Below are 24,313 nucleotides of genomic sequence, written 5' to 3'. Positions count from 1 at the left end.
GAGAAGGACGTCTCAGCTAAATTGCCTTGCCTGCTTCCTATGGGACCTGGACCATGTTAAGTGCCGGGGAAATGGATGATATACAAAAAAAAAAATGATGGAAATAGTGTCCAAGTTGAAGTCCAAGACACAGTCCTGCCTAACCGTACAGTTTGATATCATATGTTTTGAAAAAGTCTACATCTCATTTTGTATTTAATTGCACTACAGCTCCTTGTTTTTTGTTCTTGTCATGGCTTTATGGGTGTAGAGGGTGCAAAAATATCCTCTATTAGAAATAAAGACTTGCACCCCTTATTTAAAAAAAAGTGTAAATAGCTACTTGATACTTATAGTTTTATTATTATTTGCATGTTTTCATATAGTATTGTAGTCTCTCCCAGATAATACGTTTAGTGTGAATGATTTATTTTTATTTATTTATTTATTTATGCGACACTAGATGTCGCTGTAACAACCTACGAGCCCGTGTTGGTCACGAGGGGCAGAACTAAGATGGCGCCTGCGTCGGTCTCTCACGGATTAACCTCTGTTCCTCCTTGCTCCGAAGGTAAGTTAAATGTGGTGTAAAACTACTAAGATTGGGGTGAAATACTACCTAGATGTTAAATTATAATTCGGCTACATTTGTCGGCTAAATAAGTGCCCACAGACCGAGTTTGGACGTTTGTTCGCGTATGCCTTTCAAGCTAGCACCTGTTTGATTACACTGCCTCGGTCGAAATGACGGCACGTGCGTGAAAGTAATAGCTGTTTGTTTTATTTACTGTACGTGGATAACAAGGTACGTGAGTGTATTAGTATCTCATGTGAGGGGAAAGTATTTTATTTTGAGTTCATGGATTTACATGTGAAGTTACGGTGAACTTGGTGGTAGTTTGGTCGCGCCGTTATTTCTGTAATGGCGACAACGAGGTGACGTAGGCTCCCGTACGTACGCACGCTCACGTAAACAAACGGAAGCGGTTCTACTGTAGAGGGGAAACGCCTAGAGATGCTTTATTGTTTATTTATTGTTCCTCTCATCCACAAATTAATTTCCTACATATATTTTTTAAAGATTTAGTGTTTATATTTTCATATTTATAAAGACAACGTGTTGTTACCTAATTATTGCTGTCTTTGCTGCTGTAATGCAAGGATTTTCCTCACAGGATCGGTAATGTACATCTATCAATTGATTTATCCATAACCCTAAGAGAGTATTCTGTCATCCTACTGGTGAAGGAACATGTAGGAGATGTCACACTGACAGGAAAATACAAAAATTTCTGTCGAGCTAGACTTTTCGTTGGAGTGTTGTGGGGCGTCCCAGACGCCACATTGCCATTCTTCAATTTTGTCACGCTACAAGGACTGTTCATTGTTCCCGAGGTTCATATTTAAGTCTTGGCACTGAAAATCTGTAAGACACAACAACACTGGCTCACAATCGGGCTAAATTTGTGCAGTCTAACCTCTAACCTCGGCCCTCCAGCCTAACTCCAATTCCCACCTGAGCTATAATCCTGTTGACCTCAAAGCATCTTGTTAAAACGTCCTTCATTTAGACAAGCTCAACAGCACCAAGCCACCCTCGGCGTGGACAGAGCTGTCCTTTTCTGTCAGCCACATGCAGTCATGAAGTTGTCATTGTTGTGAAATGTGAGGGCAGCTCTCTACGTCCACACCTCCACACCCCCACCCCAGATACATTGTGCTCATTATATGGGTCGTGAGCTCAGGGAGGGTTTGTGCTCTTTAATCAATGAACGCGATGACACAGGGTATAAGTCACACTGGTATTCAATAGAGCATGCCATGGCAACCAAAAAAAGCAACAGAAGATGAAGACAAAAAGTCCATGTGAGTAAGAGTGTGGTGAAACGTACAGTACTCTATGGTGATGTAGCTTAAAGGTAGGTTTATGGACAGTGTGTGCGGCAGGTAGATGGTCCTATATGATATGTGTGTGTTCTCCCTCTGTTTCATTTAGTTCTTATACTGTAATTACACGGATGAGACTCACTGCAAGGCTCTTTCCCTCCAGTGCTCTTCCTCTCTCTCCCTCTATCTCTTCCTCTCTCACTCCAAGTCTGTGATTTCATGTATAATTACTTGCATAATTATAGTTCCCTCCATCCTACTGTTTCAGGAGGTCTGTTTCTGTCTCTCTGATATCTTTCGTCTTTCTATTCTCGAACACACACACACAGACGTTAACAGTGCTCGCACCCCACTGTTCCTGCCTCCCTTTCGCCTGGTGATAAGACTCGTCTTGTCACTCTCTTTTGTCTCGTCGTCGTCTGAGGCAGGCCTGTTCTAATATTGGAAAGACAGCAGAGCAGATACAGTGTGCGCGAAGCAGCCGATGGTTTACTTCTTGGCTGCCATGCTTGCTCATTAATTATTCATTTAGACATCAGAAACTTAAAGAGCCTTAAGGTGTGTCACAGGGAATGAGGGGAAAACAAAATGCTCTACTATTTTATTTTCCTGGCTTACTACTTAAAGTGTTTGGTGCACACACAAACACCGGCAGTAGCGGTGTAAACCCGGCACCTTCTCATGTTTTGAAAGTTTCTTAAGGCTCGCGGATGATGCCAGTAGATACAATTAGTTTGATTGCTTAGCAACTGAACATCACTTTTGAGAGCGGGAACAGAGGGTAAAGCTCAGGTGGAGTATCGAGGTTACACGCTGTTTTTCTGAAGAATCTGTTTTTCCCAAAACTTCCATGCAAAGTAGCGTGCGGTGTACCGTCAGCGCCGCTTTCATGTGTCAATCAGCGGAGTAACACACCACGCTGTGTCTCAGGTTAACTGACAATAAGATTATATCAACACCACACACATAGCCTAATCCCCACACACACACACACACACTCACACTCGCAGAGTCATTTACTGCTCGACGGGGTTCAAAATTTAAGCTTTGTGCTGCACTGCAGATCTACTGTGCAACCAGTCGTGGCCTACTTTCAGGTATCTGGAGGCTTTTCCCTGCTTTATGTGGGCATTTATGCCCTCACCCTATTCCAGCTCATCTTTAACAACATGCTGCAATGTAAAGGAGGAAATGCAATCTATTGTACTCAGAAGTGCTGAATGTTTCAGGGTGAGTGCCAAGAGTCAGGATTAGGCTGGCGCGTTTTAGAAGCCTTCAGGTTCTGAGCGCCAGTCAGTGATGCATCGGTAATGTAATAGTTCTTAATAACCTGCCATTCACGATTACACCACAGACCCTAATGATGGTCAGTCCTGGTCTTTGTCACTGTGCTCTTACCCCCTCTGCTGGAGAGACATGAGACCAGGACCCTGGTGTAGTCTGTGGTGGGACAGGCCTTGAGAGTGAAGTGGCCTCACATCCCCCGAGAAGGCCGATGTATTTGTTCTGTAGCAGGAAACTCCACAAACTATTTGATGTGTTCAGTCACAACTTCAGCATTTTCTTCTTCTTTTCTTTTTTTCAAACCTTCTCCAATCAGATGGTCGAGTTCGGGCCGTGTCTACGGCAGGGCGGGGTCACTTGGGACAGCGGTCTGGGCTGCAGCACATCGGTGAGGCTTTAATTTGGTGTGCGATGCGAGCCACGGCGGACTCTCCCAGCAGAGACGGTGCTGTGTTTGTTTTGCGGGTGTGTAAATTAGCGGTAATTCGTTTGCTCAGTAATGACGTGGGAGAAGCTAATTAGGGCAGTGTTGATGGGTGCATTAATTAGTCTCTAGTGTGTGATGCTAATGAGACCCTGATTCGAAGTGTGTGTTTGTGTTTGCATGTGCATGAGTGTAAGCCATGTATCTGTAAAGGCCTACCACTATAGGTCATGCCACGAGGGGTGTAGTATGGGAAGCATGTGGGAATGGGTAAAGGCAGGGAGAGTGTGTGTGTGAGGCAACATGTGTGTGTGTGCAGCAGGTCTATATCTGCGTATAAGAACCCCTCTAATCATGGTGGCTCCATGATGTCGGCCATGCCTGGCTGAATGGCGATCCCTCCGTTCAGCGAGGAGGCAGCCGCTCGGTCACACAGCGGTGGTTTCAGCGCTAAAGCTGCATCACAATCATAAATTCATCCCAACCTATAAAAACGTCCCGGACACAAAACAGACAACACAGGGAGCCGTAATGGATGAAAGGCTGTTTTATAAGTGTGCTCAGTGACAGGTCCACTTCACAGATAAGAAGGATCCATCTGTGTGTGGTCACAGCGGGGCAGTGCTACTACACTACTCTGTGGCGTCTCTCCGTCAGGAAGTGACAAGGTGGCAGCTTGCTGTAAGAATTTATGGCATATTACTGAAGTGGCATTCGTCATGGCAGCAATGAAAGGCAAGCATATAGGAGAGAAAGGGGGGGCAGGGGGATTGGCTTTAGAGCTTCACCAGTGATCTATTCTAATCATATTTATTCATGACTATCCCGTTATACATAATCCATTACTATTCCTGTTCAACTGTATCCTCTGCTGTTTCGTGCTGTCGCTCATTTTTTCGCCTCCTCTCCTTTTTCTTGTACAACTGTGGAGAAAAAGAGAAATTTAAATCAGCATGAGAGGCCGGTAGATCATCCCGTTTTAAAGAAACTACAGCACTCAGGAGTCATCTGTGGCTCTGAAACTTGACAAATGCAACGAGGTGATTTATTTTTAGCGCGAGTGGCTACAATTTCATCTGAAGTTTCACAACGAGAGATCAGTCGAAGGGTTGAGGAGATGGAGATTTGTCATGCTGAGCTTTATTGAAGACTGTCAGAGAGAGACTTGCTCTGACCCAGGTCATGCTCCAGCTCACTGCTGCATTATGGGAAGGGAAGTTAAGGCGGCGTACCTCGAACCTCCAGCTTGCACTCCACCTCGTCCTGCCCGAGATCGTTGATGGCCCTGCAGGAGTATCGGCCCCCGTCAAACAGGCTCGGCTTGCGAATATTCAGAGTCAACACGCCCTGGTTGTTCTGCATCAGGAACTTGGGGTCCTCACCGATGATCATGTTGTTCTTCATCCAAATGATCTTTGGCTGAGGAACGGTGAGTTGGAAGAGGAGGCAAAATTGGCAGGATGGAGGAGAAGGGAAAGGAGGAGGAGGGAGCATATAAGAGCGAGGGATGTTGGGAGGGTAGGGGAGCAGAGGGAGGAGGGAGAGGTGAAATTAGGTCAACATTTCGGCTTGACAAATCTTTGCCGATTCAGTGGGATAAAAAGAAAAAAAAGAAAGAAGGAAAAAAGTGCGTTCAAAGATCGCTCTGCTCCACCTCTTGTTCTAGCTTCAGACATAAAAATACACTCCTGCTGCAAAGGCATCAAAATCCTCTCTGACTGTTCTACACTCACTGTTTGACAGTCAAAACTTGTACGCTCGCTCTAAAAAAACACAAAGCATGAAATCTGAGGCGTACCCTTGCAGCAGAGCTACCAGGGGCCAACGTTGGTGAAGTGTTTGCAGGCTGGGTGATGCTATAGGGCTGTAAGGTATAGTCTGTTCAAGACATAGCTGGGACATTGCCTATTGTATGCTCCACAGGCTTTTAGGCTAAACCACAGTCCATTAGTTTTCCTCTCTAACCACTGAGACATATTTCAAGTATTTTATATAATAATGGTCCATATTAACATTTTTCTGTTCTCCAGATTAATATTATGTTTTTTTGTAAATGTACTTTGTGTCTGCATATTTCTAGTAAATAATTTGGTAGTTTTTGTGAGGAGATGTTAATTAGAAAATATCCTATATTGAACAAATTCCAAACAAAAATTCCAAAACTGTTTTGCTGGAAAGACGTTAATACCTTGGGGTAGCCACGGACAGCACAGCTGATGGCAGCAGCGTAACCTGCAACCACAGTTCTGTCCACCAGGGGCGCTGTGAATTTGGGGGATGTGTTCATATCCTTCTCTCTGAAGGGTGGAGGGTTAAAGGCCAAACCTGGAGACAGACAGAGAAGTGCTTCATGTCTTATTTACTTTCTAGTTTAGAGGAAACATTGCTGAGTTGGTTATTCACTTCTCCTTCCAGTGGTTTTAATGTTGTGGCTGATACTGTATGTAAGGAAAGCACCCTGATGAAGGAAATGCAGCCAGAAACATTTGATGAATGACGCATGATTTACTGACGAAGACATTTGTGACGTGTTTTATTTTTGATGGACATGACTCAGTTTAGCCCACACTAAAATATTTGGCTAGCCTGTGTCACACTTCTAAAGCCAACTCTTCTCACGTACTGTGTAAAACATACACTCTACTGAAATGCATAATTAATAACCTACTGTGTTTGTGTGTCTTAAGTACCCATACACATTCTGTTGCACTAGAAGATTGCTTTAATTCGCAGATTACCATTTCAATTATCAATTATCAAGAGCGAGTTTTGTTACATCCTGAGGTCAGGTGGGCACCACGGCCAACAATTCTCACAATTTTATAGGCCAGTCCGCTCCTTGGAACACAAAAGAGATTGGCTGGTCGGCTGCCAAGTTGTTCTGGTAGAGTAAACAAATGCAACAACACAACAACAGTAGCAGCATTTGGCTGGTGGCAGGTGTTAATTTCCCAGCCTAGTTGATTTCATAATCCACGGCCAGTATTAAATGTTATTTAACACTCTGCCAAAGAATATTTCTGTTTAGCGTAATCAGTGTGAATTAATTCTCTTTTAAATTATGCCCAAGTAATTAATCAGTAGTTGTAATGTTATTACCGTGTTCTGCAGTTAAAAATCATATTACAGTTTGTATTTTGTATGGTGTAATCACCATTCCTGATAACTTCCTCTTTTCAGTATCATACCCATAATGCTTAGTTTATTTTCTAATTGAATACATTGCAGCCTACAGCTCAGCAGGCGTTAGATGTTCCTCAGCATCCAAAGCAATGCTATCAGTGCGCGGTGCTCTGCGGGGATTTCATTACCTGTTTTAGCGATGACGGCGGTGTTCTTGCTGATGCCGGCCTCGTCGCTGAGGCCGCAGATGTTTTCGCTGAACACTCGAAAGGAATACTCGTTCCCCATGACCAGGTCAGACACAGTGCAGCTGGGCCTGCGGTTGTGCTCATAGACCGTGAACCACTCCTGATACGAGAGAGACAGATAGAGAAACAGAAAGAGAGAGAGAGAGAGAGAGAGAGAGAGGGGAGAAGCAGAGGTTCAAAGAGGCTTATAGCTGAGGGTGAGATCTATATAAGCCGAGTCTCCTATCCTCCGCATCCATGTTCTCCTAGTCCACCTTCCCGTCGATTCATACAACGTAATGACCATGACAGTGTCGTGAGGCTTTACAGTTAGTTTGGAAAAACCTTGTGAAGACCATCATGAAGGTCTGCTGGACGTTTACAGATTGATGTGAAATTTGAACCACCATTTACCCATAGGGAAAAATGTTAAATCCATAAACGTACAGTTCCTTAAAAAGCTTATCTGTGTTCCCCAGTTCACTATTCTATTAACACTCCTTAACCCTTTAGGTTAAATTTGACCAGTTTCAATGACTGGGGAACAGAAAACCCCTTTGACGAGTTCCCACGTCAGCTCATGTCATATGAAGTGAATAGTATAAAGAACTGGGGAACACAGGACCCAGAAAACATTTTTTAACTAAGAATTTTTCAGATTTTGCATTCAATGCGACTGTTCGACTGTTTGGAGTCGCACACCTCTACCTCCATCACAGTTAGTTTTGTGGTTTGGTCATTGTAAGACAAGATTTGGTTGTAAAATTTACAGCCTGTGGCCCTAAAGAACTCCCCGGCTGATGCGTTTAATAGTCAAGTTTTAGGGGCCTGGCCCTAAACATTATAGTCATAGTTAGAAAAACAGTGGATATAGGTGAGGCTGTTTGCTTACTTAAATGTGAAATGCAACTACCTGTAACTGAAATTATATTCCAGTTTACATGTAACAGTTTAGACCACTATTTATTTGTCACAGTCAGGAATTGCAGACGTCCAATATGGCAGCCATCGAGTTACCTCACCTGAACCCCACCTCTGTACCCCTCTACACCTCTCTGCATGCATACCTTAGTCTTCTTGTCAGCCTTCTGAATGGTATAGCCGATAATCTCACAGTTGCCGTCGTCTTTGGGCGGCTTCCACTCCAGCGCAGCGTTGAAACCCCACACGTCTGTGACATGCACAGCGATGGGAGGACCAGGCTTTTCTGGAGGGATTGTGAGAGGAGAGGAGAGTCGTGATAAAAGTTGTAGGATGATTTTGCATGTTACAAGTTCATTAGATAATCAGGAGCAGGGAGGAACATACAGCTGGTTGAGATAACTAGCTCTTTTTCTCTGCCTGGGAAGAAATGCAGCCAAGCTTTTTAGAGGTAGAGAGCGAGAGAGGTGGATTGATAAACGGATCTGGAACAGGGAGGTCCCATGGAGGGAGAGAAATCAACACTCGCACCAGTAGAGATTTGGCAAAGATTGACAGATTAGCAGAGCAAAAGACAAAGGTTCACGAAAAGGCGGCGATAGCTGCATACATTACTAGAAAAACTGTGTTGGCATAGAACTGACAAACTGAGAAATAGTATGCTTTTCCTGCCCGGATTACAGAGCAGAAGAATACAGTGTGTTCATCATCTATCCCGCCATGTGGCCTGCACTATACGCAGCGCAGCACAGAAATACTGTACAACATAGTAATGTATTTGCCATTAATCTTGCTTGTGCGCTCTCCTCTGTGGAGTACAGTACAAACTGTGAGCAGCACGACTGTTATTGCTCGTTAATCCTTCCTGTACCGTCTCCTGCCGAAAAAACAGTGCGGTGACACATCAGCTGAGAGGAGGGTGCGCCTGATCAGAGGAGCTGCAGACTTTCATTAGCTCAGCCTTCTCAACGGAGGAAGTGACAGAGTAGCCCTTAAAATCCAAACCTAATCCCAGTCTACACGCGAATAATCCCAGTGGAGCCCTGCCAAATAATCCACCCGGTACCCTGACCTGAGAGGGGGGGGTGAGCTGTGAGATGAGGAATGAGCTGGCAGCGCAAGAGCCAGGATTATGCGAAAGAGAGGAATCAACGCTTTGATGACTTGTTACTTTGAGTCACAGATCCTTAGTGGTATGAAATTAGGAATTATCATCAAGTTTGAAAAAACTGGTGACATGTCACAGATTTGGACTCAAGCCGTCATCCCCAAACAGGTTATTAACCGTGCACCTTGTGAAGTATGAACGGCGCACGGTGCTCTAATCTTAATGAGGGAACGTGCAACATGGGCGCACAGCTCCTCAGGTTGGGGAGGGAGTCGGCGCCGTGACGGGACTGACCTACAACCTGGATGTGTATGTCAGCGCTGTCCGACATGTTCTCAATCTGAACAGACAGCGTGTACTTCCCGGAGTGGGTTCTCTCTGCCGTGCGGATGAAGAGGATGGTGTCCACCTCGCTGGTGCGAGTTCCCACCGTTTTGTCGTCCAGGGGAACGCCATCTTTGAACCAGGTCACGACGGGGCGAGGCTTACCCTGCGGTCAGAGCGAGGGAGAAGGAATCAAAGTAAAAAAAATGTTTAAGAAAATCTGTGAATCAGTCAGTGAATCATCTCATGTTTTGGCTGTGAACTGTTTTGGCGCATATCCTGTTCTGGTTAAACACGTCTCAGCTTTAGTTAGAAAACATATTCCACCAGCGAGGAAACAGCCATTGGAACCGAGTCTGTCCACAGAACTGTGGGTGCTCTTTTCTCCCAGGAGAACATCGTGTAGCCACGTCCTCTGTCTCTGAACACGCTTTTCATCTCCTCCTTCAAAAGCAAGCTCACAGCTAAGCCTCACTTCTTCTTGTCTATTTTTATTTATAACAATGGCTTCCCCTTTGCTACTTATGGTTAGCTTCTTTTTCACCATTACAGCAATTTGCAAGCTGCTGTCAAGTGATGTGATGCTCCCTGTGCCCTTTGAGCTCTTGCTCTCTCTCTGTTCCTGGCAAAGTTTGCAGAACTGATTTGCATTTCAGAAGAAGAACTGGCCCTACTAGATTGCAGCTAAGTGAATGTCTCAAGCAGTGTTTTGGCTACTTCTACTGTCAAAAACACACAAGCAAAGTGCATTTGGATGTTACAGGAAACTGTGGGCAACCATGAATTAAAATAGGCTGTGTCTCAGCACAGTTTATTTCAAATAAACCACTCCAGAGTTCACTTGAAATCCCCCTGTGATGACTGATTGTATGTGGATCATGAAGTGCCACTTTTCAAATAAACCAACTGATGTAGCCATTTAGCACAAGGTAATCCGTAATCATCTTGTATTTCTCAAACTTGGCAGAACTGGTTTTACTCCTCTGTTGTAAACCTGGTCTGTGTAATCAAAACTCTGCATGTAGACTCGGCCAGAAAAGCTCGGCCAGACATGGACTAACCTGGAAGGGGATGACCAAGTTCACCTTCTCGCCCACAAGCGTGATGAGTTTGGTTCTCAGATGGCGAGGCAGGCGGATCTTTGGATTCTCTGAATGGTGGATAGAGGAAAGGCAGCGAAGGAAAAGATAAGTAGAATTTGTGGTCATGTGGGGGAGTGTAGATATATAAAATCCACAGCACATACAGTTACTATGTTATGTGTATATTCGTGATTAATATAAATATTGAGATATGAGAATACATACTAGAATTAGATGCAGTAAATGGTTAAGAAATAATCCATGGTTTATAATAATGTTATTGCAGCTAGGAGCTAATGGTGAGCTTGTCTTTAACTGTGGCTGAACATAATTAACAATGGCACAGAAGTACTGGTGCCAGCTGTAACAGATGTGGATTTATTAGATATTTTGCAACATTTTCCAACAAGAGCACTATTTTAAAATAAGAAATGTATCTATATATCAATAAAATATCTGTTGAATTTCTGTGAAGAAAGAAAAGAGACGGCAGAGGACTTAATACACATATCTGACCCATGATCTCTCTGATAGTGACGCCCTGGGCGAGGGTGGCGGGGGGGCTGCGCCCAGCGATGTTGACAGCCACTACTCTGAACAGCATCTTCTCCCCCGCTGGGAGACCCTTCACCCTGTACTGGTTCTTTGACACTGGTTCCTCATTAGCCTGCACCCACTGGTCACCTGAGGGATGAGTCGGATCAGAAGAGGAGGCGGGGGTAAGGAGAAGATCAGAAAACCAGAATCAGTCTCAGCATAATGTTGAGAAATTCATCAGGAATCAGGTGGGAATATTGTTGAATAATTGACCATTTGCTAAGCATATTCCATGTATAGCAGTAGTGGATCTATCACTTGAAATTCCAGATATTTTCATATGTAAATAGACAGAAGTAGGCTTCTCACTCCACTGGACAACTGTCAGTTTTCCCAGATGAAATGAGGATTGTTGACGTATTTTATCAGCTGTGGCTAGCTGACTCTAACTCCAGCAGCTTGATTAAAGTGTTGTCTATGCCTCACTTAAAAATGAGAATCTTGTAGAAGGGGTCTTAAATATGCACATAACACAAAAACCCCTGGGGCTAAGGTGGATGTGTGAGCTGCCAATAGGACTTAACTACTGTTATATAATGATATGATCTGACCTTGGTGAGGAAAGTTAGACAGATGTGCTAATGACTGCTGCTTACATTAGAGCAGATTAACACACTGTTTAATCCATTCCTTACACTTGCTCTGAAATGTATGAATGACTCTTTGATTGGCCAGAACTGGCTTTCTCCTGTTAGCTGGCAAAAATGGTTCTTCTAGCTAAAAAGACATCGAAAATGATGCCAGAATGGATTTTTCATCACCTTAAGTAACTACTAACCTAAAAGCTGTCAGTAATAATACTGCATTATAATCAATTTCATGTTTTATAGATTTAATTCTGCCATTAGTTCCAAATAATAAACCGTCAGTTATACTTTTTTAAAGTGGTATCTCTATCTTATATTTACTTCCTTCTTTGCAGTACTCGATGATGTAGCCGTCGATGCCGCCTGCTCCGATTCTCTCTGGAGGACGCCACTTGAGTGCACAGGTAGTGTCTGTCACATCATCCACCATGAGACGAGTGGGCTCGCTGGTGGGGGCTGAGAGAGACAGGAGCTAATTAATACGTTAATTCCCGGTGTAAATGGGATGGGAGGTAGGTTAAGCTGCCTCAATGAGCATTGTCTGAAAAACCTCTGTTAATTAACCATTCTTCTAATGACAAATGGCGACGCACCAATGGGCATGAAGGGCTTTGAGTTTGCACTTGGCTGAGACATGCCGATGCCGTTGACTGCAAACACTCTCATCTCATAAAGTACGCCTTCAATCATCTTCTTAGCCTCGTACGTGGTCGACTCATAAACATCAAAGTTGAGCTTGGTCCATCTGGACGAGCCAATCTTCTTCCTCTCCATCAGGTACCCTGGAGGACGCAATATCACACACGGTGAAGTCATTAAAAACAGCTCAGCGTTCTTTGGAAAGGAGTTCAAAAACATTGCAATGTAATAAACAGACACGATTCTAAACTGCTGTTCTCTCCTGGGAGGAAGACATCAGATGTGAACATTAGACGCTGTGTGTTTCGGGGCTACCTTTAATGGGAACTCCGCCGTCAAACGAGGGAGGGTCCCATGTGATCGTGGCACAGTCCTCGCCAACTGACATGCATTTGACATTCTCAGGAGGGTTGGGCACATCTGGAGAGGCAGGTTACAGTTGGAAATGGAAAGAGAGGAAAGATGAAACGGAGAGAGAAATGAGAAGGCGTGGGTATGACAGAACGTGGGGAAATGGGTTTTTCTAGGCCGTACAGTATGTAAGAAAGTATGCTTAGTTGTCACTGGGAAATATTTAACATTAAATTTGTAGCTTTTCTTTGAACCAAATCAAATCATTTTGACTTTTTGTTTGTCTTTTGTGGCCATGTCCACATTGCTGTCAAATAACTGCAGTAAAAATGTCATACCAGCAGCAATTTGCCCAATTGCAACAAATCACAAATACTTACAAGTTACCCTCCAGACACATTTTAAAGTATTTAAAAATACTTTAGAATTACAGGAAACTTTGAAGAGATTCAGCCGTACATGTTTGAACTTCAGTCAGACCTCGACTCAGATGAGGAGTCTGTTTTGCACCAAAATCAGCAACTAACAGACGAATCAGAGTGCTAAGTGCAGTTAGCATCTTTTATGTGTTCATGTTGATGGTTAGCTTGTAGCTGACAGTGGCTAACACAGCGCTTCAGGTTTCTTTCGCCTCACCCTGCAAATCAGCTCCTTAGGGATGCGATGTGTGAAACCCAGACTGTCTGGATCCGTGTTTTTGAGACTGTCATTGGCACACTGCATTTCCAAGGTGGAAATTCTCCTTATTTTGCTCCTGATGATGTCTTGTGTCATACCAAAAACATGGTAACAACAAAAATAATGAACATCCTGCCTGCCTCTGTTGGTATCAGCATTATGCTGTCATGATCACAGAGTAGTTCTCACTTTTAACTGCTCCGACTTTTAATTATGTGAAAATATATTTAAAAAAAAACACTGGCTGCCTTGAAAGTCTAAAAGCATTAACATATTCAGTTCAGACAGTACAACATGTGCGAATACATAACTGGTACAATTAAACGATGAAACCAACAGTGATCATTTTTTCACTCGTTTTTTTTTCTGACCATTATTCAGTCTTAGTTCAAAACCAAACAGCTCTCAGAAAGCCAGGGGAAAGTGAATGGGAACGACAGAAAGTAAGTGAAAAAGTCAAAAGTGAGAGAAGCCACTGACCCACGATCTTGATGATGACTTCGGCCTTGTCCTCTCCAGCAGGGTTAGTCACGGTGATGGTGTACAGGCCCTCATCATCTCTCTCCGCCCCCTCTATCACAAAGCTGCTCAGGGTCTTCCTCGTCTCTACGCGGACCCGTCCCTCGGCCTCTGCCACCACCTACCACACACGGGCAGGACAAGAGCGAGAGAGACAGACAGAACAAAGGGCACTGTTGAAGAGGACGGTGTCGCACTGCTGCCACAGTGGCAGGTGATTCAACCTTCCCACTCTAGCTCATGTTTCACTCTTCCTTTGTGCCGTTCGGTGACTAACGGCTGGATACTCTGATTGACGCACAAAGGTAGAAAGTGTCTGACGTGTGTGTGAGTGTGTATGAGGTGAATGGCAAGAGTCCTCTCTATTCTTCCTCACTTGGTCTCCTTTCATCCAGCACACAGTGGGGGCCGGCTCGCCTGTGATCTCAACGTCAAGGCGAAGTTTGTTCCCAGCCACCACGATGATGGTGTTCTTGTTGCCAGAGCCGCTGGTGTCCAGGTGGATTTTGGGAGGATCTTTGCATTGGAGGAGAAGATGGGAGGACAGAGGTCATTCAGGTCAGAGAGAAAACAAGTTTTGAGCAAAGACTCTGATTTGGTTATTTGTGCTTTGACGCTTCTCAAAGATGACAGTCTGTGCTGTTAGTCAACATGTTAATTTTGATGATTTATTTCAGAGTATTACATTTTTCTAATCCTATTTTTGCTGACTCCTGCTGATTTAACTACTAGCATATTAACGTTTATTGTTATAAATGAATCCTTTTTTTTCAGGTGCACTAGCACTTTGTGGAAGACCCGTAAGATATCAAAACGTGACGATATTCTCATCGAGGTGAAAGCTGTCGTGCGAGACAGTATCCAGCTGCAACTAGCATTACCGCCGAAATTAGCATTGAGGGTGCCCCCGCCACTTTAAACCATAACAAAATGTAAACACTGCAAGTGAAGCTGTGTGGTCGTAACCATCTCTTGCTCTCTTAATCATTCTTTTGGTCAGTCTATGTTTGCACAGTATTGAGTAGTACTTTGATTATTGTTTACTTTTGTTATTTATGCTGTGTTTATTTTTTATGTTGTATTTGAGAAAGAGTTCAGTTAGAAGGTCACACACAGCCACAGTTAGAAGTTAGAAACTCATTTCAAGATGCACCTGCACTTTTTTGCATTCTGTGACTTTCAGTCCAATAGAAGACTTTCTTTCCAGTCATATACTTTGTCATTCTTAGAGAGTTAGAGCATTAAAGCTGTAGAGTTGATATAGATAAATAACTTTTAAAAACTTCTGTCATATTGGCTTCTGGTGTCCCGCTGATCCACCCTGTCTCCTAGTAATTATGTTTCTATACAACTAAAATGCAACAGCAGATACATTTTGTAGGAAACGTAGGTGCTGGCTGGATTATGCTTGTATTGTGACATAAGATTGGGGTTCACATCCACAGTCCTGTGTGTGGTTTAGGCAACAAACACACTTCACGATTTTAATCAAATGTTGTGTCTTAACTGAACTGTCAGTGTCTACCAGAAAAAAAGTTTAATGTTATAATCACTAGAAGTGGATATTGCACTGCAAGATCAGATATTTTGCGACTTGCCAAATACATAAATGAAGAACATATTCTCAATATGTTAATAATTTAATATACAGAAAATAACACTTACCTTGCCGGGGAACATAGTCAATCTTGATCTCTGAGGAGGGAAAAAAGCTATGAATCAGGCTTATTCAGATTCTGACATGGTTACCTCATATCAAGGATTTTCATCAAATGCATCATCACTTTGGTTTGTGTGTCATCTCACCCAGGAAGTTGAGTTTTGCAGAGAGAGAAAGAGCGTAGCCATCAGGGACAAAAGTGTAATCCCCAGCGTCCGAAGGCTTCACGTCATTAATTGTCAGCTTGTGGATCCTGGGGACATGTTACCAGATGTTACCAAGGAGACAACACTCGTTGTGACCCACAATTATGCAAAAGACAGTTGCCCTAGCAACATACTCCATGAGGCAATATCACAGAGTGAGAAACATACTAAATGGCTTTCACCTTGTGTGACCGCTGTCGCCTTGGCATATCTCCTGCCATAGGCGCCTCTGATGGAGGGATTACTGAGAGAAACCCCAGACCCCAGGGGTTTGTATGCTGCGTGAGTGTGTTTAGAGGTTAGAGCTTTAGAGAATCCAAAAAATAGGTCAAACGACTACGAAAACCCTTTAAAAATAGTTTTCCGAGCCACGAGACAGACGCTGCTTATTGTGATAGCTGTATGCTTTTGTGCGCCCGTGCTCATGCGTGTCTGCATGTGTCTGTGGTGATATAATACCTTCCGATGTGCGACATCTTGATGCGATCGCTGGGCTGGACTTCAACACCGTCCTTGAACCATTTTCCCGTCACTTTTTCATCAGACACTTCACACTTGAACACGGCCTGTTCAGCAGCCTTCACTGTCAGGTCAGCTATGCTCTGCAGAACCTCCAGCTCCTTATCTGTGGCAAAAACACCAACGTAGATCAGTGCCAACATAGCATACAGATGGTCGTTTACACAGATAACAGCCCAGTGTCAGGCTGCAACTATAGGTTTTAAATAAACTGCAGCAATGTTTTTACTTGACAAAATTCAGCATGCAAAGGTAGAAGAACTGAACTTCATCTATACTGGAAATATTAGAGTATGAACCATTTACTGAAAACAAAAAAATCTAAGTTCTCTTGTCATTTGTGTTTTTCAAAGAATAGTTCACTATTTAGGACATACGCTTTTTTACTTTTATTGGAGAGTTAGATAAAATGACTGATACCACTCCATGTCTGTACAGTAAACATGCAGCTGGAGTTAGCTGACAGTTAGCTTAGCTTAGCTTAGCACAAAGACTGGAAACAGGGGGAAACAACTATCTTTGTTCTGTCTGAAGATAACAAAATCCACCTACAAAGGCGCACTAATTAACGTTATTTCTCGTGTGTTAGTCCTGTAGAAAAATGCTAGGTGTTTTCCCCGTTTCCAGTATTTGTGCTAAGCTAAGCTAAGCTAACAGGCTGCTGGTTGTAGCATCATTTGAAAGTAGTGTCAGTCTTTTTATGCAACTTCTGGCAAGAAAGCATGTGTGCATATTTCTAAAAAAGTACTTTTATCCTTTACAACGTTATTTTTAATCCAACACATTATGAAGGGACTCCTTGCCATATATACTGGTGGCTAACGGGCCCATAACAAGAACTTATCTGGTGAGAAATAATTGTGACAGTTTCCCTCCAGGCTATGTTTTTCTTGACTCCTGTGGATGTCAGCCACAACATGACACATTGTGGGACGCTACAATAATGAGGTGTTTCTCCACGAGCCTGGGGTGCACCTTGTGCAGGCAGTCTATTTAGCCATTTAGATTGCTACACTATGTCCATATTGGCCACCTGGTGCACTGTAACTAAAACTGGAGCGTCCAGTTTGGAGGAAGGACAGATGTTTTCTCACTTTCTAATCAAGTTAGGAGATTCGTTTGGCTCACAGGTTTGATATCCGAGGGGCGAGACAGGACCCAACCATCAGTTTTGGCGGTGTAAAAGAAAATTAGCATGACGAATAGCCTGATTAACAACTGATACAAGGGACTAATGAAGTAATATTAATTATGACATGAGTAATGACTAATTTATTGCTTTTCATGCTTGTCAGAATGGAAAACATCAACATGTGCTGATGTGTAAATTTTCTTTAGGGTGCTAATTGAAGAACCATGTCTGAAACACTTGTTAGTAAACTTTGGACACCAGCTGTAGTCTGTAACTTCCTGTTTCTGCTGCCTCAGAAGGATTTAGCTGTAGACGATACATTTTACATCCTGCGTTTTTAAGTCGTGTCATTAAAGATCTTTAGGTTAAAAACTGCGTAGGACTGCCTGGACTCGAATTGAGTTTGTTTGAGGTGCTATTTGGATGGGATACATGTTGACATCAAAATCCAAACAAACTCCGAGGCACTCTCTTTTCTTAACTAAGTAAAATTCCTTTATGGTCATGGTTTGGTCATATTAAACCGTCAAACAAACTGCATTTCTTCATCATGACTTCATCAAGCCTTCGTCAGGGAGAATTTGGTTTCATATAAACATGCCATGATAACAAAAGCATTTTAATAGTTTAAAAAGAGAGAGTGCATCTGAATTTTCTTGGATTTTGAGATCTATAGTATGTTTAATTTTAATTCTTCATGTTTTTTTTTCTTTGTAAAAGTATCTTGGTTTGATGTAACTTCCTTTTTGCATCTCAGGGTGATTTTCAGTGTTATGCTTTTGAGTAGGAAGCTTATTTTTTAGTTGTTTGGAAGAAATGTCAATCACTGGTAGTGAGTCGAACAGAAGAAAAGTCACCTTCAACCTCCAGTTCTGCCTTCGACTCTCCACCGTTAGTGACGGCGTAGTACATTCCAATATCCTCTTTAGTGGCTTCATTTATGATCAAAATATGCCTCTTCCCATCTTTTTTAAACCTGTACTTTGAACCTGCAGTTTCTTTAGTCAGCTCAACTCCATCTTTCATCCTAAGGAGAAAACACACACAGACACACACACCAACACATGTGCTTTAGTGATACTTCAACACACAGAGAAGAGAGGAGGAGCTGATTGACATGTCTACAATGTTCTACTTGGCTAGAGCCTTCAGGCATCACAAGGTTTTGGCACATTTTAAAAATGGTGCAGAAGGTGAACAGTTCTTCAAATATACTGAGGGTGATGCAATCAAAGTAATTGTAAAAATAGTTCAGAAACATTGCCAAAATAAAATGTTATCACTGTAACACAGCAGTCATTTTTTTCATAGGAAAACAAGTATGTTTTCAGTCCAGTCACACTGATATGATTTTGTTTGAACATGTGAAAAGCATGTGGTATAGTTTTTGCACTTTTGTCAGGCACAGAGAGGCAGTGGAGGGTAGCAGACAGGTTTAAGCCACTGACCATGAAACCTGTATGTCCCTGGTTCGTGTCCGGCCAGGGACATTTGTTGCATGTCATTCCCCATCTTCCTTTATCCCCTGTCAGAATATTACAAAACTAGAAATACCACCTTGCAGTTATTTAGTGAATTAGCCAAAAAATCGAATCAGTTCATCCTTGAGTCCAAGTGAACATTTGTGCCAAATTTGAAGGGATTCCCTCGAGACGTTATCAAGATAGTTTGCTCATGAGAATGGGACGGACCGACAACCCAAAAACATAAGCCCTCCGGCCACAGCTCTTGCCATTGCGGCGACATGAAATGCCACCACAAGCAACTGACTGGCTAGTGTCACTGTGTTTACATATACATTTTTGTTTTTGCCTCCTCTGCATTTGTTCGAATGTTATTTAAAAGTTTGCAGAGCTTGGGCGAATTGATAGCCGAAAGGTTAGGGTCTTCGTGCTCTAAGCAGTGAGTCCCCAGTTCAACTTTCAATCCAGCCGGACCTTTACTGCATGTCCCTCCCCTACTCTCTCTCCCCATTTCCTGTCTCTTTTCACTATCCTATCCTGTAAAGGCCAAAAAGCCAAGTCCAAGTCTTCATTTGCCTTTTTTTTAAATATAAGAGCAAATAAATGGATTCTACCATCGCTCTGTGTTGACAAGCCTGTAGTTGTAGTTGTGTATTTGGCATTTACTGTGTGAATGTTTCTGTTATTACCTGAACAGAAATATGTTTTGCTTTATTAAATGAAAGCAACATTCAAGACTGACATAACATTCTCTGGTAATGATGAGTAATCCCTACATGAGCCTTGCCAACATTTCCCATCAGACTCTTTACTCTTGTTTTACAGGGCCTGCGAACCTTTGTCCCCATGTTTATTCATTTACATAAAGATGTTTGTGAGGTGGGTATGAACCATTAGCGAGCTATGACCTCACAGATTATTAAATGACTAATGCATTTTGTGTTTTGTTTATATGTGAACGAACCACAGGGCTCGTATTAGCTCACCATTTGACGTGGGCTCCTTCCTCCGACACCTCCACCTCAAACTCCACCTTCTCACCCACCACAGTGTGGACATCATCCAGCAGCTTGGTGATGGTGACCGGAGGCTCTGAGGACAAACAAGAAAGCCTGAAGTCATAATCCCAAAACAACAGCGAGGCATTGAGTGAGTTGTACCACTGTGTTACGTAAATCACCCACTGTACACTGCACGTATCCAAATCACCAGAGTAATAATGACCAAGAGCATGAGTGGAGGATAAAGGAAGTACACAGCACATGGGATAAACAGAGCTGGAAGGTATCAGTACTTGAGCAGAGTGAGTAATGTGTTTACACAGGGCATGACAACACAACCAATACAGTAAATGTTTGGGCCTTGGGCTAAATTCTGGCACATGCAAAATCTTGATTTCTACTAAAATATAGGCTGTATAGTGGATGAGTTGCTAGTGGGGCTGGATATATATTACAGCATCAGCCATAGTTTCTGTCCAGTTAATGATTTGAAGAAATCTATAATTAAAAACCAATCCGGTTTTTGTTTTACATCTGTTAAGAGTTTTTATCTGAGGTTAATTTACCATCACTGTCAATCAGAATCAATTAGAACACCATTAATCAGAACATCAGTTTGACTACCTTATTGGAAAATACTCCTTTTAATCCTGTAATATTGATTTCAGTCATATTGTCCAGCCCTTGTAGCCTACAGCTTTAACTTTATTTGATAGATTTTCCACACAAGTGCTCTTTGTTTGACGAAAACATCAGGTATTTTAGTACTCTTTCCTCCTCTGTGGACAAGTGGTGGGTGGCATGTATATTAGTTTTCTTCAAAAGCAGAAAACACACATAACATGTCCAAGCCTTCCTTTGAATTTGAATAACAGCATAATATGCTCCTGAAGTCTTTATCAATGCCACCGAACACACCTGTCTTGTAGAGGTGGAAGGTACTTCAAGTCTCCTGAGGTAGTGGGAGTCACATTGTGTAACCACATGGTGTGATGCTTGATGCTCCGCTAGCCTCAGCTATTTGTCACCGTCAGCATCCGGTCCCCCTCCGGACGTCTCAATTCTCTCCAACCTTAGCTGGAGAGCCCAAAAACTCTCTGAACCACAGTCACGGCACCGCAGACACAATTTGACTGCGGGCCTCACAAAAAGTTTTGTGAAATGAGCTTGATGTCTTCAGTGTAATTCAGGGCTTTTCCACATTAAAAAAAAAAGCAGAGAGGAATTAATTTCCCTCAGGAATACATGAAGAGACACAACTAAAAAAGAAAGCAGTGGCTTGACACTAAATAAAACAGTTATGCAGAATGAAAGCTATGTTTACCTTCAACTTTGATCTGGCCTAAATGCCTACCTGTTTTCTAGATACCATTAACACTTTCATACCTGTACATTTAATATGAAGCTATAACCAGCAGTTTATTGTAGCTTAGCTTATCACAAAGACTAAAATGGGGGAAACGGCGAACCTGGCTTGTCCAAAGGTGACAAATCTGCTTACCAGCACCTGTTTATTCCTTGCTCAGGTGCAGTGACTTCCTTAAGTCTTGTGAGGTTGGCAAGCGACCAGCAAAGACTCAAGAAGGTCCCTGGACATGGCCCAGAAATAGTCCTGTGCGTCACCCCTTGTAAAACTAAAACTTAAAGTTCCATACCTGGGTTTTTGTGCCGATTAAACAAATAAGATAAATGAGACTTAGAGATTCTGGTAAGCAAATTTTGTCACCTTCAGACAGCTTTTTCCCCTTTTTTCCTCTTTACACTAAGCTAAGCTAACCGGCTGCAGGCTGGGGCCTCACATTTACCGTTTACGTGAGTGGTATCGAGCTCTTTCCTTTAAAAGGGCTATTTGTCAAACGTGGCTTCTTGTTTGGAGCAGGTGGTGGTGATGCCCATTTGCCAAGAGCTTCAGCCATTGTTGCGTTTACAATAAAAGAATGTTGCTTCTTAAGGGCAGTTTGGACGCTACACTGGGTTGCTATCGAAAAGTGATGAGACTAGCTAGGTAGCATGCTAACTTTTGTAGAGGAAGTGATGGAAGTGAAAGCAAAACAAACTTAACATTGGTGGTGGTTTCCACAGGTGGAGACAGGAATGAAGAAATGAACTTGTTCCGTGTCTTCTACACTGTGGTGTAACCGGTTATTAATGCTAACGTTGGCTATGTAGCAATAGTTCCTTTAAATGCTAACTTAGTGAATACTTATTTTGTAGGAAAAACAAAGCAGGGTATTTAGCTAAGGAACAAAATGACGATTGTGATGACTGAACATTGTATTAATCTGCATCTGACAGTTGCTACTCATTTCACAAAGCTTTGTGAGTGTTTAATGACATGTGGTGGAAACACAACAATCACCCAAGAATCATTTGCTCAAGTGTTTTATGTCATTTTTTAAAGTACTGTGACTTTTCTGACTGGTAATCTGTCATCTGCTGAGGAAGATGAATCAATAATAAAAGGTACTGATGTAGATGTTTGCAAACAACAAAGTGAATTATATATATTTTTATGGATAAAACAAAAGAAAAAACACTCAGACACACACACTGTAGCTGCATGGGAGCAGTGTCTGTGGTGAAGAGCTTACCCTCTTGCATGGCCTCTGATAATGTAAAAGCAGGATGGGCAGCAGTGAGCACACAGAGTAAAGCATGGGATTAATATAGTAGCAGTAGACCCAATTACATCTATTAAAACCTCTCATACCCACTCACAAAAAAGGACACAGAAGAGACCATTGAGATATAAGCGCCACAGTTAGACGAACACATCAATGACAATATGATATGGGTTAAGCAGTTAGTTTGATTATATTCTGCGGGCCCTGTTCAGTCTGATATGTCCTTTATAATATAATATGTCTATTTAATGTCTTCATTATTATAAATTTAATTTACCATTTTACCGCATATATAAATATAATTTAGGAAACACTGAATACTTGGTAGAAAATATGAAATTGAAATACAAAGAATATGGCCCCAAAAGATTAATATTTCAGTTGAATAATATTCAAATTGGCCTTCAAAAACACACATATCAGTCAGACTCTAATAAATATGACAGCACATTAATACGTACAGCACAACGACAATGATACATGACAATAAACAAAACATAAAAATTTCACACGCCACGTACCCATTAAAAATGAGTGAGCAGACAACAGAGCGCAGCGTGCTACCGTGTGGCATAAAAGCAATGAAATAAACAGATGACAAACACAGACACATGAAGGGAACAAAGCTGTCAAGCCTCTCAACGCTCAAATGACAGCATTTGCTAAACCAAGCAGAAAAACCTCTCACTCCTGAAAGAAGGATTCCTCCAAAGACAGTGACTCATATACCTTTGACAAAAACCTCCGTGAAGCACTTCTCCTCCCCAACCACGCACTCGTATGCTGCGTCATCCGAAAGGTTGCACTTGTTGATAGTGAGTGTCCGCTTGTTGCCCACGCTCTCAAACACATACCTGGACGCACAGGGATGATGGGGGAAGATTATACGAGGAGGATAAAGACCAAACAAGGAGAGTGAGACAAAGAAAGAGCAAGAGACTGCTTTCAGCAAATCTGAGACACAATCAGACACAAAGGGCCTGAAGACAACGGAGTGACTCACAGATATAGACCTAGACAAAGAATCCACGCATTCTTGTACAGACCTTCAGAGCTGTGCACACACACACACTCAAGACTTACGCTCCCACACACCAACATTTTGTGTTGCTGTACAAACATAAACGGTGATAAACGTCAAAGGACTACAGTAACGCCACGGTCTCATCACATATAATACAAGGTAGAGATGGGAGAGATTCCCATGGTTACGAGCTGCAGGCATTCGCATCATCAGACAAGTCAAGGTGGTGACTGCTGTTAGTAGTAGGTGTAGTCTGAAAACTGAATGAACAGGAGCTACAGCTGAGGCAGAGATGTTTTCATAAGAGTCAAACAATTTTTAATGATCAAATTAGCGTAAAATTAGAATTTAGTGTCTGTAAATTAATGACGTCAGCTGCTGTGAGGCTTCCATGAAACAGAAATTTCGCAAACTCAGCACTTCTGTAACATTGCTGGGCTCAAAATCGCTGCAGAAGAACCAGAGGTATCCCTCTTTCTCTCTGTGTATTCATCTTTCTTGTCAAAACCGGGCACCTACATTACCCAGAATGCAACTCAACTGCTAACAGGAGACAGACTTGTTGCAAATGAATCATGACGTATATGAAGCATGTGACTTCAGCACCCACTGAAGAGACAGAAAATAGCGGCAGACTAAAGCAGATCTGTTCAGAGCGATGAGGAAATAGTAACATTTCTCAAATCAATCCATCTTTTTTCCCCCCACCGTTCGAGGTGCAGCTGATTTATTTAAGTCATCTTGTTGTGCCTTACCTGGCCATAGAAGATCTCTGTTTCTCAAATAACTTAAATTTGATATTCAGAATGTATCATCCTAGACGTACACACAGCCAGCAGCGGTTTGTTTGTAATGAAACAAAGACGACCCTGCAGGATTGTATCAGTCTGGCTCTTTGCTCATTCTAGGGAAAGAAAATCCCAATACCAATAGCTCTAAGTCCTGTAGCCTCAA

The 24,313-nt window shown here is 42.5% G+C and overlaps 1 protein-coding gene and 1 long non-coding RNA gene across 5 annotated transcripts in view; one reads left to right on the top strand and one right to left on the bottom strand.

Moving 5' to 3' along the window:
• Positions 1–478: 478 nt before the first annotated feature.
• Positions 479–4,281, top strand: LOC127143021 (uncharacterized). The gene is made up of 2 exons (XR_007814174.1): positions 479–550; positions 3,467–4,281. It is a non-coding gene; the product is annotated as an uncharacterized LOC127143021 (long non-coding RNA).
• Positions 4,107–24,313, bottom strand: part of mybpc2a (myosin binding protein Ca) — a 51,285-nt gene continuing 31,078 nt past the window's right edge. For all 4 annotated transcript variants that reach the window (XM_051074052.1, XM_051074049.1, XM_051074050.1 and 1 more), the window contains 19 exons: positions 23,065–23,189; positions 19,697–19,802; positions 18,105–18,274; positions 16,056–16,221; positions 15,537–15,643; positions 15,396–15,425; positions 14,107–14,246; positions 13,692–13,851; positions 12,498–12,602; positions 12,137–12,325; positions 11,865–11,999; positions 10,876–11,043; positions 10,339–10,427; positions 9,248–9,443; positions 7,992–8,131; positions 6,886–7,045; positions 5,763–5,899; positions 4,807–4,993; positions 4,107–4,497 (listed from right to left, as the gene is read on the bottom strand). In XM_051074052.1, coding sequence (XP_050930009.1) covers positions 4,463–4,497; positions 4,807–4,993; positions 5,763–5,899; positions 6,886–7,045; positions 7,992–8,131; positions 9,248–9,443; positions 10,339–10,427; positions 10,876–11,043; positions 11,865–11,999; positions 12,137–12,325; positions 12,498–12,602; positions 13,692–13,851; positions 14,107–14,246; positions 15,396–15,425; positions 15,537–15,643; positions 16,056–16,221; positions 18,105–18,274; positions 19,697–19,802; positions 23,065–23,189 — 2,545 coding nt within the window. In that variant the 3' untranslated portion in view covers positions 4,107–4,462. The remainder of the gene's footprint in view (positions 4,498–4,806; positions 4,994–5,762; positions 5,900–6,885; positions 7,046–7,991; positions 8,132–9,247; positions 9,444–10,338; positions 10,428–10,875; positions 11,044–11,864; positions 12,000–12,136; positions 12,326–12,497; positions 12,603–13,691; positions 13,852–14,106; positions 14,247–15,395; positions 15,426–15,536; positions 15,644–16,055; positions 16,222–18,104; positions 18,275–19,696; positions 19,803–23,064; positions 23,190–24,313) is intronic.

This window comes from Lates calcarifer, linkage group LG11 (assembly GCF_001640805.2).
Source record: "Lates calcarifer isolate ASB-BC8 linkage group LG11, TLL_Latcal_v3, whole genome shotgun sequence".
NCBI classification, from domain to species: Eukaryota; Metazoa; Chordata; class Actinopteri; family Centropomidae; genus Lates; species Lates calcarifer.
Note: the sequence above shows the minus strand (reverse complement) of the source record. Positions and strands in the feature narration are given on the sequence as shown.